This window comes from Electrophorus electricus, chromosome 11, assembly GCF_013358815.1.
Source record: "Electrophorus electricus isolate fEleEle1 chromosome 11, fEleEle1.pri, whole genome shotgun sequence".
Lineage (NCBI taxonomy): Eukaryota > Metazoa > Chordata > Actinopteri > Gymnotiformes > Gymnotidae > Electrophorus > Electrophorus electricus.
In genome coordinates, this window is record NC_049545.1 from 13,142,501 (window position 1) to 13,158,518 (window position 16,018).

Below are 16,018 nucleotides of genomic sequence, written 5' to 3' on the forward strand. Positions count from 1 at the left end.
TCAGTTGACATCTAGGCCAATCGATGAAGGTGCCAGAGGCGCCATGGCAGCTTCATTGCATGCATGCATGCTTCTGATCCATGTCAGCTGGGAGACCTAGGACTGTCTGTTCAGCCTCGGTGAACAAAGCATGTGAACAGAGGACTGCCTGCTTTACCCCAGCAAGCCCGGCTCATTCACACCAGGTGTGGCTGCACAACAAGTTCATTAAAAATGTGTGTCGCATGTATAATCAAGCGGATAATGAAAAGTTATTTCAGAGGTAGCCAACAATCAGAAAGTGCAAGCAAGCCGGCCGTAATGTGTAACGCACACACCAAGAACGACTTCCAGGTCTGGGGCATTTGCCGTGGACAGAAATGAGCTGAAAAGTATTGAAAACACAAGAAAAGGCAGGCAGAGAGAAGGGTGGACATCTCACACCAGTGTAAACAAGGAAGCAGGAGCATCTGATTGTGTGGCACCCCCGACACGTGTACAGGGTGCGAGGTCATTAACCGTATGGAGGTGCCTTGTCCCACAGGCTGCAGGGGCAGGCTCTACCAGGAGAAGGGCAGCAGCGGGCAATGGGACGGCGGGAATCCCAGGGGGCTCGCACACTGGGTCCTATGCACTGTAAGAGGGTGGAAGTAGAGAGCGCATTCACATGCGATGACTGATCTGCTTTGATGACGGCGCCTTATCTTTCGTGCACCGCCACCTGGATGACGCCTGCTTTGCCCACCTGAGACCCACCTCCCTGGCACTGCCTGAGCCAGGCATCTGGGACTTACCGCCTCATCCCACTAGACTGTCATGCTGACAGAATCCAACAGGGTCAGGAAAGGAAGTATCCTGCTTTGATTAGATCCTAACGTATGTGCCACCCTCACCAAAATACACTTCATGAATTACACACAAACAGCCAGCAAAGACTGGCAAACAACACGATGACACTTCAAAAATAAAGGGTGTACAACAACAAGTTAATCAGAAAACACATAGCATACTTACTTGATTTTGTCAGCATCTGATAAAGAGTCCTGTTAAAAAAAATAAAAAATTAATTACTTTAAACATATGCAACAAAATTTTCATGTGTAGGTACAAGAACAGAAATGCCATTAGTCTATTAGTCTACAGGTCTATTAAGCATGACCTGTGTTCAAATTATTTTTAGCAATAATTTACAGAGTCATTAAGCAAGACTGCAAATAATTCTTCCTTGATGTCTTAAAATACTGATCAAGCCAAACTCTCTAATTAGCTTCTTTCACAGGTTTGCTCTCTCTAGTAATTGAAAGTAATGATTTTGAGCTAAATTCTAATTAAGATATAAGGAGCCAATTACACTTTAATAATTTTATTTTGCCTTTCATAATTAAGAGGAAAACCCTTGTAAAATCACAAGCAGGTTCAGCAAAACAAGATAAGAAACCTCAAGCACAAACATTTCACTACCGCTTCATTTAGCATTAGCTACAGGGAAATGAAATGTTAATTGGCAAAGGGAAACGTATTACAAAAGCCCACCTTCAGGGACAAAAAGCTACATTTTATTTTAAAAGTAATGCATATGTAAATAATCATTTAAATTAAACTGTGAAGAGCTGAGTTTATAAAATAGAGTACAAGAGTGGTGACAAAACTCAAATTGAACAGACATCAACTATTAGCGCTAGAAAGGGGAAGAGCATACCAAGATCCTTCAAGCCTTCTTGGGCATGAGCCAAAAAGAGAAGGTTAGGTATATGGAACACAGAATCTGCCCCAGACATTCCGATATTAATGATTAAGGGGTTATTCTTTTTGCAAGGTGGTATTCTACTTATAAAAGCACACATAATGGTAGCTAAGCAACACACTGAATGGATTCTGGGGATGCTTGCACACAACCCACTGAGCTCTCTAAAGCAACGCTGCAGTTATTGCAGACATTCCGTGACCGGAGGGAATAGAAGGTGAAGAAAGGAAAATGGAGCCCGGCCCACATACCTTGATCTGTGATAAAACAGAAAAAGCAGTTTGTGATAGTGCCATGTTGTTTTCGTTCTGCACAAGGAGAGTGGAGAGTCCAACCTTTTGGGGCGCTAATTTCTCCACAGTCTCCCTCGACTGTAGCCTGAGCTCCTGCTGGGCTGGCTGGTGAGACAGAAGACGAGTGGCTCCTCGTCGATTCATTCCGTTCCACTCCGACTCGCTCCCGCACCTGGAATCGCCCGGAACCCGGCCCTCGACGGAAGCCTCTGTTTCAGGCTGAGCCACCTCTCTGTTGGGGTCCATGCACTGTTTCTTTGGTTCCCGTTCTGGCTTGTCCTTTTTCAATTTTGAATAACAACATGTCTTGGGGTTTCCTTCGCCCTCTCTGCCGGCCTCTTTGCCATGCCGACTGCCACAACGGTCGTAGAGATGATTCCTCTCAAGCTTCCTCTCCTGGTGGTCCTGGCGATCCGTTTTCTGGCAAGCATTCCACTGCCTGCTGACCTGGGTCCCACTGGGAAGTTCAGGCATCTTACCACCAAGCATCTTTAACCTGGCAGGGCTCAGAACTCTGCATGTGATCTCATCCAAGAACCGGGAGAACCTGAGCTTCTCTTCCAGCAGCCGGATGTTCCGATCGGGTGGCAAGGAGCTGGCTGAGGTTGCGGGTCTGGAGGCACCGGGGCCTGCAGGAGACTGCCCTTGCTCATTCTGCCAGTCTAGTGACATGTTGTTGCTGCTGAATACATGACTGCGGCTGTGTCCCAACATTTCTGCTGACAGTGATTTGCGCAGGCTGCGACCGGAGTGCATTCCCAACGGGTGCGACTGCTTAAGTATGCCCTTGGGGGGAAGGGTCTGCGTTGGGAAAACTGACTTGGGAGGATGCCGTGTTACCCCGGGGACGAGGATCTCTGCCCGCTCCTTGAAAAGCAAGGAGCGCTCCCCGCTTGTGCTGCAGTGGGATGGAGAAGCGGCACGGATGCACTGTTGGGAGCTGTCTGACAAGAAAGGGGGCCATTCAGCAGATCGTGGCGGGATGTCCTTGCTTGGCATGGGAAGAATGCCCATCTCAGGAGCACCATGGTTGAATATCCAAGGAGGGGGAAGGACCATGAGCTCCAAGCTAGAGAGGCTAGACACGTCCATCTTATTGCACTGCGAAATGGGAGAATGACTTTGGGGGTAATTTACCTGGCTGGGGTCAGGCTGGGGTGGAGCTGGGGGGTTGCCGGATCCTGGAGGGCTCCTGCTAAGGTCTTCTCGGAAGGCTGGCAGGCTGTGGCGCGTCTCGCGGTGCTGCGGTGGCGCCTTGCGGTACGGCTTGCGGGCTTGGGTGGCGCTTGCCATTCTCGGAACTCAGCGTCCGTCCATACACTGACCGCCAGTCCTGTCGAGAGAAAACCACGGGAAATCATAGGAGCGCCAGCCCCGAGTCCTGCCCTGTGCAAAGAGAGGACTCGGATCCTCTGCTCTCCTTTTCCCTTCGATTCCCTACCCCAGTGGCAGCCATGAAAAAGCAGTTGGAATCAATAAGCTTTGATGAATGCAGCCACACTGAGCAGGATGGGAAAGAAAAAAAAAAAAAAAGAAAAAAAAAAAAAAAAAAAAAAAAAAAAAAACCTACCAGTATCAGAATATCAGAGCTAGAAGGAGGGGCAGGAGGGAGGGAGGTAGGGGCTTGCCACTTCAAATAACCATCAAACCATCTGTCAATGCTTGTGTGCACGAGTGCTTTTCAACAACGTGCCTCTGGAGTCTAAGTATAGCATGTTTCAACATGTGTGACAAGCATATGCACATTGCAAAAGAAAAATGGGATGTGTACGAGAAAGAGGTGTTTTAAATAGACAAACTGTTGAATCTGTCCCCTGACTCACTGCATGGATCTTATTGATCATGAAAGGCTAAATTTAGAAGAACAGGGGGAAAAAAAACCCAAACAAAAACAAACTCGGAATGTCTGTTCAGTTGACACACTCACTGACATGGGTCTGACTCCTTGCCCATATGTAAACTGTTCAAACATTCAGAGCAACGTCCCTGGACAATCCTCCGCAAAACAGCTGTACTACACACCCGTATGAGAGATCTAACACGGCAGATCCAAAATTAGTGCTAGACGGAAATGAATATATAAATGAATATTCCATCCGGCTGCATGGCTTACGACAGAAGTGCAGATCTAAAACACTTTGCTAACACAAGTCTACAGCCTAAAAAGTGAAAGTACTGCGTTTTGACATGCAATACTATAATCTACATTCACACAATTATTGTGAGCCAGGCCTAGTTAACCAATCTCCACTGCTGTTGGTCATTACTGCAGCTATTTTAACCCTCTTCATTGATGAAGGTTAGCAGGGAGGGGCGGGTGTGACGGTGCTTCCTCAATAAACAAATCAATAGCATTCCCAGGACAGAGTTGTTAAAGTGCCACGGAATAGGTCTGGGACGCACATGAAGGAAGGAAGGAAAAGAGAGAGAGAGAGAGAGAGAGAGAGAGAGAGAGAGAGAGAGAGAGAGAGAGAGAGAGAGAGAGAGAGAGAGAGAGAGAGAGAGAGAGAGAGAGAGAGAGAGAGAGAGAGAGAGAGAGAGAGAGAGAGAGATGAGAGAGAGAGAGAGAGAGAGAGAGAGAGAGAGAGAGAGAGAGAGAGAGAGAGAGAGAAAACATGCTGTCAAAATGTGCCGGGGGGCTATATACTAACAGACTTCCTTTGAACTGATGTCAGTTCTCATATTTGTCTGCAAAATGCATCCCCCCGCCCCCCCACAAAAACACACCAAAGGACAGTGATTTTCTGTTTGAGACAACAAACCTACATCCTCTAATCTTAGCAGGTCAAACGAAGTATGAACAATACGAAACATTAGCCGCAGACAGTACAACCATACCAAGACCACAATAAATCAAATGAACTCAACAGTAACAAATGGAAAGGAATTTGTTCTTTGGTTTTGTACCAACTTGCACTGATTTTTGTCCTGATATCCAGTGTCTCAAACTATGACCAATCTAGATAAATATTAACCTTATTCTCTCCCAAACTAGTTAACTATGCCTTCCCTGCTAGTCAATGATTCCGTGGAACATTCAACCCATGTTATCAGGCAAAAGAAATGGAGGACTTGGGTTGCTTGTCTTCTTGCTCAAGACAAAAGGCTGATGAGAACTGTGTGCCCCCTTGTGAATTTTAGATGCATTTGTGGCATCTAAAGGTCTCCAGCTAGTCATACCAGGTTGGCAACAAAAACATATCCATGAAAATGCAGTGTGGGTAGCAGCGCATGTCCACAAGTGATGACACCGGGTGGAGAAAAAAAAAAATTATTCCCTCAGAAAGGCACCTTTAAATAGCCTACCAGTATAGCTTGTTTACTTCCGCAACCAAAAGTAAACCTCCATATTATTATCAACAACATCACAGAGACTAAGACACCATAAATGAAAGGATACTTTTGTTTACTTGAGACTAAAATGAGTCATTACAAATGGAAGCTCTTGGCAGAAAGCTTTAATCTGTGATTCAGTCAACCATTTTATGTTACTAGATCAATCATCTCTACCAGTGTGCCTCATTATAACAGGAGTGTCTGTATTCACATCATTTCATGAAGGCTTTGCCCTTTTAGTTTCACTGTGTGCATGCTAACTCCAGAGAATGCCATTACTACGAGAGCGGTCATGTGTGTGTAGGCGCGAACATGTGTCGCAGAGAAGGGCTGCACTCCGCGCCTTTGCCGTCACAGGGTGAGGGGACGCACACCGCTGCTAACAGAAGTAGCCTGGGTTACAACATGTGGCCTTCACACATGCCCACGCAGGAACTGCGGCCTTTCAGAACAGAGTGCACTTCATTAAAATGATGCGCGCGCTTCACAACCGAGTTGCTTTTCATTTCTGTGGAATGTGACATTTTACTTGCATCTGGGAGTTGGATTCAGTGCTTAATTAAATTCTTTAAGGGATTTTCATATCGATTAATCCTGTCTCTCTTTAAGTAAACTCATCAAATTGAAATCAGACTGTCCTACGGTGCAGCAGAAAACTGGAATCACAGATATTCAAAATGTACTATGATCAGCGAAAGCATGCTAGCCTGGGGCAATGTGGTCAAAATGAAGGTTTAAGATATGCAGGCAATTAAAGAATGCAGACAATACATACTAATAAATGACCATCTACCAGGTAAAAGATGATCCACAATCAAACGGACTGACAGAAAACATGAAGATTGCAATTCAATATGCATTAATATCTCTGAGGTACAAAAATCAGAAATCTAATAAAAAACCCTTAAATAAATATTTAACATTGTTTGAAGTGCCATAAAGTTGATCAATAAATCGTGATGAGACAAAATGGAGCCTGGATTACAGTCACCTTTGTTTTGACAGCAGCTATATTTCCTCACCGAGGCTCCTTTGCATTAGGTGGGCCAGCTCATAAAAGCTTTTCATTTATATGCGAACAGAGAGGCTCGCGTTACATTTAGCTGCAAAATGCTCCCCGACAAGCTTCCGTAGTGTTCCCGCCGATCGGCAAGCCGAGCGCCGGCGGTCCGACTGCTTATGCGCCCCTGTCATCAGACCACACTCGTCTCTATGCTGGTCAACCTTTCAGGTGTCCGAAGGTCAGCGGCAGCCGGCAGCGCTCTGCAGCACGCTCGCTAAACGTGGGGTCTACAGGGTCAGAGGAGAAAAGCAGGCTGCAGGGGACGTGCGGAGGACAGGTGGCTCCCCGGCCGGCTCCGGGCCCCGACAAAAGAATGGCGGAGAAAGGTATATAGAAACATTAGTGCAAAGCTCTTGGTCACACTCGGCCTTGATCTAATGAAAACACAAACGCAGCGTCACCAAGTCTACTGGCCAGAGATGGGGATCTGTGTAAAACAAACGAAAACAAAATGTAAAATACAGAATTAAAGTGACTCACTTATTAATATTATTCTAAGAAAACAAATTTTTCTTGTTGAATCTTTCTGCTGAAGCTGTCTACAACAGTGCATTATCATTACTGAAACAACTGCGTTTCACCAAGCAGCTCAACAGAATGTGTGAGCCCATTAAGGCCATTTCTGGAGACTGCCACTCCCAGCAATAAACAAGCCAATGATAAATGGACACAGATTGGGCAGAGCAAACATTTAATTGGTCCTTCCTACTAAATGATAAGCATGCCCAAAAAAGTAGATGGTGTTCTCTGCAATATGCTCATTTACTTGTAGTCAGGCCCAGGGCCACGGGTAAAGGTGTTATTTGATTTGATAAAACCGGGTCTTATTAATTTGCTGGGTACCATTAAAATCTATTATCCAATGGACATTTTCAACAGTCTAACTGTGTAATTAGACTAGTCATTATGTACTTTAGTTTTAAAAAAAAATGCAACCACCTCAGTTGTATTATGCAAAGTTCATTTATATCTGTTTGCTTGTTTGGGAGTTGTTGCCCAATAAGCTTTCAAGTGTTAACAGTCACCCATTACCACCTGCTAACCGAGTTGTCCCCAACATTCAGCATGTGATGAAGCCAGCCACCATATTGTTTTAAACTGCCCAAACAATGTCAAAGGGCAGCTTAATGTGCTTGGTGGAACACAGGCTGTCCAGTTCTGCCAGATACCCAAGAGTGGCCAGCACCACTGCAGATTAACAGAAGAGAGGATCCAAGCCATCCTTCTCACACACACACACACACACACACGCACGCACACACACACACACACACACACACACACACACACACGCACACGCACGCACGCGCACGCGCACGCGCACGCGCACGCACGCACGCGCACGCACGCACGCACACGCACGCACACGCACGCACACGCACGCACACACACGCACGCACACGCACGCACACACACACACACGTTCTTTATTGTTGTCATAAAACACTCTAAACCAGCTGACACCACATATTTTCTACAGAAATTTCCAAGACACAAGTTTTGTATTACGTAAGATGCATGAGGACTGTATAAAAATGGTGGGGAGGGGAGGGACTGAGGGATCACATGGCTAGTGTTACCATCTTTCTTTTTGATGGGTTTTACTAAGGTTATGACCTCAGCGTTGGCACTCTAATTACGAGTTTTCCCATTGCAGAGAGCTGTCAAAAAAGCCAAGAAAGCATAATGTACTGAGTGCCCTTGATCTTGTGCTTGCAAACAGCATACCCCTGTACTGCCATCTCAGCTGGTGTACTTAAGGTGTGAACGTTTTTCCTAGGGTTTCACCAGAATTGCTTCGTAATGAGACGTGTGGCAAGGCTCAGAAAATGTCCCTAGCCTGACAGGGTCTATAAATCTTACTGAAACAGCCAAACAGCTCATTATACACTCACTGCCCACTTAATTATAGCCATTTATTCATTAGAAACATCTCGCAAGTGTACAGTTAGAGACTGTAGCTGAACTGTTGTCACGTATGATTTGTATCAGCCATCTTCGAGCTCTTCATCAGCAGTTCATTCCTACCCACAGCATTGCTGCACGCAAGACATTTTTAACATTCCGCCCGTGGTCACAACTGCCCGGTGACGAACAGGCTGGAGGTATGGCAGTGGTGGGCTACAGTCAGCAGCTGCTTACCTATTAAAAGACATCTGTAAAATAGGTGTGCCTAGTAAAGTGAGAGTGCCCAATGTTATTAGAAATATCTTGCTTCCAATGAGTTGTAAGGATAGAGCAAAGAGGGCAACAAATCAACACAAAGGTGTCAATTATTACAACTATTAATCACAGGTCTGTAAGCAGTACTTGGTGATATAGGACGTATTCTAACTGGAGCCATCCATCAACTATTGTTGCCAAATAACAGCATCATCCAGCATCTCCAACAGCCTGGTGGTTCAAATATCATAAATCTGATACATTACGGCTTTCTAAAATGACAACTCTACTTAGAATGAAACATTCCTCTGAAACTGAGGCAACTGAGTATAATGATAAAAAAGCAGTTTCTAAATCTGCAGGGAAAATGTTTTTGCAGATCTTCGCATGCATTTGCGGAGACTGTTTATGCCTCTTGATCTAATAACATGCAATATTTATTCAGTGTAAAAGTGGTCTAAGTGTTGGGGCTCTTCTGCTGGATAAGAAAGCCATGCGGTGTGACGGGAGGGAGAATAACAAATGTGAAGGCCGGTGGCCACCAGCCATGCATGACAGTCAGCTGGTGGTGCCCTGGAACTGATACCAGCCCCACCACATCTGACAAACAGACACACACACACACACACACACACACACACACACACACACACACACACACACACACACACACAAGAAAGCATAAAAACAAACTGGTCTCACAACACAGAAGTAATAACTGCAATCACAGGCATCTGGAGCCTGTCAGGCCACTTAACACACTGTTTATGAATTAGTTGCCGCCCATGCCAAAAACAGCAAAAGAACTATGAGCAAGACTACACTACAAAGCATGGACAGAGGCTGAGGAATCGAACACATTAACCAAAAAATATAGGTTTTCATGTGGAATTGGAGGAGTAAATACTCTTCGCTTTATTATCAACAAGCACCTTAACACAGTGAGGTAGATACTCTACAAGCCACACTCTGGTCTAGTCTGAATAATTTAACAAGACCGAGCAGGCCATGGTTCATGTATCCACAACTTTAGAGAGAGAAAAAAAAAAAAATCATAGCGCAGTCATTGGGGGTTGGCAGGCACACTAACAACCCAGTTCGTTATAAGAAACCATCACATGACAGTATTAGATAGTTCCAGTTCTCAACCTTTTCCTTAACCGGATTAAAAAAAAAAAAAAATGAATGGGAAGATTCAGCTTTAATAAAACATAACCAACTGTCTTTGTATTGCAAGAGATCAGCCGATTGTGTCCTTTGCTAATTTAGGAAAAAAGGAAGGAAGAGAAACTTTCCTCACCTACGTAATAGTGCACTACCTCAAATTTCCCACAGATTTAGGTCCAAATTCCTAACTGATCGGTTAAGGACAATGTCTGACTTACAAACAGGACTTCAAGTACAGGAGTATAGAGATCAAATACAAAACAGTTTTTAAAACAAACCAACATTTCATATGTGGTTTTTGATCTTTTATGGACCACACTAAACAGTCCTTATATTGGTAGCTGTTAAGAGAAACTAAGCAAAAGAAGGTCAGACAAAAGAGCTTCCTGTTTCTCAAATATTGTTCACAGACACAAAAGCTAGTGATAGGTGACCGACTTGCAGTCCATCACACTTTGACTGATCGTCTAAGACTAGAAGTGAGAGTACGAAGTTCAGGGCGAGACTTTATGGCCACATATGAGGCAAGGCTGACGACAGGTACGACTCAGAAAGTTACAAAGACTTAAAAGAGCAACAGAGAAGGTTCCAGAAGAGCCACCACCCCAGCCGGGTGCGCGGTACCCCTCACCTCAAACACGCGTGCTGCAAGCTCCTGTCCTCGCCCCGTGTGCGCGCCCGCGCGTCTGGTCGCCACGGAAACTCAATTCTGCTCTTGTCCCTGTCCCTCTCCTCCCCCTCCCCCTCGCATGTGACCCTCGGGGCTATCAATGGCCTGAAACAAGAGGAAGGTGGATGGAAAACCACTGGGAGTTAGAGTGACCCACCGCTAAGGAGGCGCGCCGCAGACGGAAACGGGGCCAGCAAGAAAGCCAAGACCGGAGGCGCGCGGGCGTCTGCCTGGCTGCCAGCCATTTCCCGCCTCCCCCAGAGACAGCAGTGAAAACATTTTTTAAAAAGCAGTTAGGTCCTAATTAAAGAGTGTAACATCATGAGAGTGGCGTGATGAATAGATGCGAGAGGGCCTTACGGAAGGCTGAATATTCCCCTGATATTTTTGAGGGGGAGGGGGTTTAGCTATGGAAGACAGAAGTAAAAACAAAAACAAAGCCACAGTTAATTGCTTGTGACATTCAAAGGAATCTGAAATTGCTTGCCTTCGTCTACTTAGTCATCATTAGTCTCTGCTAAGTATTTCTGATTAGAGTCATGTGTGCAGTAGCCTTTGTGCCAAACTAGTCAAGGTTCATCTTCAAGAGTTTGTTAAAAGCAAACAGAACAAATAGGTTACACATAGAATTTTTTTTTATAGTACTCATTTCTGACCCAATCCTCATCTATAAAAGGCAAAATCCAAACAATTTCTCATCTAATAATGCTATCAAAATTCTGCCCCAGTAGGTTTGCTAACTACTATACTATCTTTTCAGTTCAAAAAGAAAAGGTCATCCCCACACTTTGAGAAGGCTATGGGGTCTGACCAAACCAAAAGACACATACGCAGAGCACAGCAGACAATCCTTTGCTAGACAATTACACAGCTGCTTTTAACAACTCAAGGCCACAGACCTGCATGCACCTCTGTTTGTTTATTTACAAGAAGAAAAAAAAAACTCCCCAAAGGCCCTAAAAGAGGCTTGGATGCATAGATGCAACTCTACACCTTTGCCTTCACTCAGTATGCCCGGCTCTACGAATATGCAAATAGCCCTCGTCTCAATCTCCACCCACCCATCTGCCGTTTGCCTGCAGCTCGAGCTGATGTGCTCACCTTCAACTTATGAAGCGCACACAACTCTGCTGGTTTTCTATATTGTTAGCTACTGTAGGCTACACAGAGGCAAGTGGCAGTACGCATGCTTGATCCGGAAACAGACTCCGAAAGAGAGGGCAAACTGTCATGACAATGGTAATGTGATATTGTTTGATTTCATGAAAATCAATTTAAAAATTTTTTCAAAGCAATGTATTTTATGTATCACACTCTACAGAGTTAGAAAAGTGATGGTAACGTAACACAAGCCATAATCTTGACTACATTATCAAAAAGCTAATAATAGTGGTGCTAATGTTAAGACAACCTTGGTCCTGATGATCACCAGCTCTGTTATCTACCTTGTAAAGATATCATCCCGATATGCCATCAGGAGGAAACGCACTGAACACCGTAGAAAGTCTAGTTCATAACTCATACCATACTATATGTACACTGAATGGCCGCATTACTAGACATCCCCATCCAGTAGGGCATTGGACCTCCTTTGGCATTCAGAAACAGCGATTCATCCTGGCATAGATTCCCATCCCAATCCAATGTGGATTCACAATGAAACTGATCCACCGACAACTTCTGATTTTATTCTGTACCAGATTGCACGCGCACTCCGGGGTCAGACATCTACTTTCCTTACAGAGAGGCTCCAATTGTCAAAGGACAGGCAGCTCTAATAAAGCAGCCATTTATTATGGCCATGTTACCCAGGTGTTCATGTACTCACTGTGTGACAATTCTCACTGATGTATACATGTCAGAAGGCAACTCGAACTCAAGACGCTCTTCTGCCGATTTTTTTTATTTAAAAGATGCACCACTTGACTCATATTTTTGCTGAAGTGACTCATGACCGGACTTGTGAAATCAAAGTCTTGGAAAAGGACAAGAATCCAACCAATCTTTTGAATGAAACCGCTCTATCCATCTCACGTGAGCGTCTTGTCTGTCAGTTCTGAGATGGCATGCGCAGCATTCGTTTGCAGCCCGTGGCTCTTGCGCTCACATTGAATTCAGCATAGTTGCACACAACAAGCATCAAGGTGCACCTTGATGGAGAACGACATGTATCCCACAACGGGTGTTTGCTGCTTGAGTGTTTTTATACTCAAGGAAAATTATTAATACGATGAACCTAGTGGCTAACATTTTGAATACCTGTGCCAGAAAAGTGACGCAGGGAATTGCCCAATCAATCCACGGATCGGATGGAATACTTCAGAGTGAAACGGACTGGCAATAATTAGCCCTTGCCACAAACAAGCCCATAATCAGTTCTGGGTGCGGACTCAGGTATTTGGGACAAGTGTGAAAACGCCCCGAGACAGTCATTAGTACACTGCAATTCCAAAGCCGAAAAGCTCAGCCAGGACATTGTTTATTTTGCTCATGATTTCTCTTCTAGATTGGAAAAAAAAACACAGACACATTAACAAGGTTTAAAACTTGATTTTCCATGGGAGGGGGTCTTTAAACATCAATGAGGATCAACATCACTATTCAGGAAAGGCATTCTACTTTTGGGTCTGGCTGGATACACAGTATCAAAAGATTTAAACAACATAACTCTGATTTCAATGCTGTCAGAGTTCTAAGCAAAGGACACATAGGACTATGCTTAATATATGCTGTCTGTGTGTATTTTTCATACTGTTCCTTAAGACATTGGATTTATTTTTTTTATTATTGCACTGCATGGCATCATATAATGCAGAGATTTCTACACCGCTGGTATCTTTTTGTGTTACTGCATGTTGTACATTAAGCTAGGGCTGCAACAATTTCCACAATCGATTAACGGCTTCAATTTGTTCCAACTAATCAATTAATCAATCAGTGATAGAAGAACTGCAATCTGGTAGTAATTAAATATTTCACATTACACACTGTTTAAATCAACAATTTAAAAATACAAGCGTCATGCCTCGCCTTCTGTACGTCCTTATTCATATTTGAAGAAAAAAGATGATAATTATCCAAACTGTAACAGCAGATCTTGTGTGCTATAGACTATATAGAAACAAACAATAACAACAACAGCCCACAGTTGTGGCACCATGCCAGGTAAGCTCGGTTTTACTCTTCTTACAGAAAAATGCCTTTTAGATAATGTAGTCAAATTTTTCCGTATATATTTTTTACTATATGGGTCATAAGCATCTTTGTACTGTAGTCTCCACTTTCTGTATTTTCCCTGTCGAACACTCTGTATCCATGCACAGAGCCCACGCAGCTCGTCATTGAAGGCCCTGTGACGTTATGCACACCAGTCCCCCCCCCCAAAAAGCACCGTCAGCCTCCATTAGAGAAACAATCTCACCCATTTTTATCTTTTTGACTTTCGTGTCTCACAGGTATTCTTTAACCGACAGCGTCAGAAGGGCAAGCGCTTTCCCCTCCGCGGACCAGTTTAGCAGAAGGGACTGCTTGACATGCAAACTGAGATTCACAGATGTGACAGACTGCATGCAATGGAGTGACACGATGGGTAAACGCAGGGAAAAATTACAATACCGCGCAGCAACCAAACGGCTTTCAGCACACTGGAATGGAGTGAGGAGAGTTGCATTCACAATCACTGAGACGTTATGGGCCCTTCAGGTTCTTTTCATTTCCTGAAACTCAAAGTGACAAAGTGCTGGCAAAGGAACCTGTGCATCATCTAAGACGGCCAAAGTCAAAACTGAGAATCAACATCTTTCAGAGACCGTTTCAAACCAAAGCTAAATTATACACACACACACACAAAAAAATAAATAAATAAAAAAGAAAAAAAAAATCCAGCAGGACTGCCTTTGTAGGAGGAACCACAAACAGTTCAGCTTAATCTCAAGGAACCTAAACTCAAACAGTGATTTTGACTGGCAAATTCCTCTCATTCGACATGCAATAAATATACAATGGCTAATAGGTCGTTCAATGATGGTGTAGCAAAATGCCTTACATACAGCCAAGTTACAGTACATAGATTACAAGTCAAAGTGCAAAAATGTTGCAGTTCATCTTCACAAGAACACAAGTTTATGAAAATGCTCAGCTCAGTGCATCAGGATTATTACAAGAATATGCTTTTTCTTTAATGCTGAAAAGTCTTGTGAATGAAGAGGCTGCTCTTAAGAGCTGGTCTGTCACCCGTTTTGCCATTTCTCAGTTCACGTTTAAGACTAGGAGTTATCCCCCAAAATATAGCAGTTATCTTTCGGTGCAAAGATCAATCCTCCACAGGGGTCATTCCATGGGTCCCCACTTGCCCCAGTAACACAATTCCCCTGCATATCTGCCTGTTATGCCCAATCCGGGGTGGGGGTGATTTCCAAGGAAGGGCTGCCCAGCGGGTTCACCCAGAAGCGGCGCTCGAACACACACACACCGCAATGCGTGGGACTCCGGCAGAGAGACATGGAAGTGTTAGCAAGCAAGAGAGGAAAAACACAGCGCCTGGGAGCTCACATCTCAACGTGAAGCTGCCTGCTCATGTTTGGTCCAGTCCAAAAGGCCTGCCTGCTGAGTGTATGGTAATGGGCAGCTGGCTTCAACCAGCAGTCATTAAACAAAGCAGGCAGCAACCAGCTGAGTCATCATGAAGCACGCAACACACTCCTCCTCACTTTATGAGGAGTGGGGGGGGGGGATGTGCACACACACACACACACGCCAAGTTACACATAAATGACACTTTGGGGAAGGATGGATAATTCCTCAGGCAAAGGCAGCTTTCTACAGAGGCTCCACGAGGAACACTGTACTTGTGACAATCCCTAAAATCCAACTAACACACCAACAGAGAAGCTAACAAAAGGACAGACCTCACAACGAGCTGAACTGAGTTTGCGTGTTAATGGAGTTCACCCAGGACCTCACTGGCCTTCACAAGAAAAGTCTTTCAATTTGAACACTGACCATTACGCCTGTATTTCATGTTTGTACTGTTCAGAAGAAATGGGGAAAAATAACTGTACTATAACAGTGTATGAGAGCAATCAATCAATGACCAGAGAGACATGTGGTTAGTTACTTGAGCCTGCATAATGTCTGTGAGGAAAAACTAATGCAGTTAAAAATGTTTAGATAAGGGTGTTATTCAGTCACCTCTTAATATAATTATTCTCTTCAGCTTCTGTACATTTCTGTACATCTGTGATAAGACTGCTGACTCATAATTTGATTACAGTGTGGAAACCGCTCCTGAAAATGACTTTCAGCAATAAGTGCATTTGAAAATGTCAGCATAGGTCTTCGGCTCGGTTCTGTCAGCTTTCAGAGCCTCTATTTAGCGCTGGTGTTTTAACATCTATGTTTTGGAAGTCGATAGTGAGTGAAGATGTCCTTATTTCTGTTTTTCCACACAACACTTGCAGCAAGACATATGAACTGGGAAAATGTGCGAGGAACATTTTTTTTTAAATAATGTATTTATTTACATACAACACACAACAACTGAATGAGGAATTTTTAAATAAACAAACATTCACTTAAACCTACTTACTAACATCATGTTTGTA

The 16,018-nt window shown here is 44.1% G+C and overlaps 1 protein-coding gene across 2 annotated transcripts in view; it reads right to left on the reverse strand.

Moving 5' to 3' along the window:
* Positions 1–16,018, reverse strand: part of tjap1 (tight junction associated protein 1 (peripheral)) — a 50,529-nt gene that overhangs the window by 19,750 nt on the left and 14,761 nt on the right. For both annotated transcript variants that reach the window (XM_035531407.1, XM_035531408.1), the window contains exons 3-4: positions 3,154–3,349; positions 994–1,022 (exon numbers count right to left, since the gene is read on the reverse strand). In XM_035531407.1, the coding sequence (XP_035387300.1) occupies positions 994–1,022; positions 3,154–3,309 (185 nt within the window). In that variant the 5' untranslated portion in view covers positions 3,310–3,349. The remainder of the gene's footprint in view (positions 1–993; positions 1,023–3,153; positions 3,350–16,018) is intronic.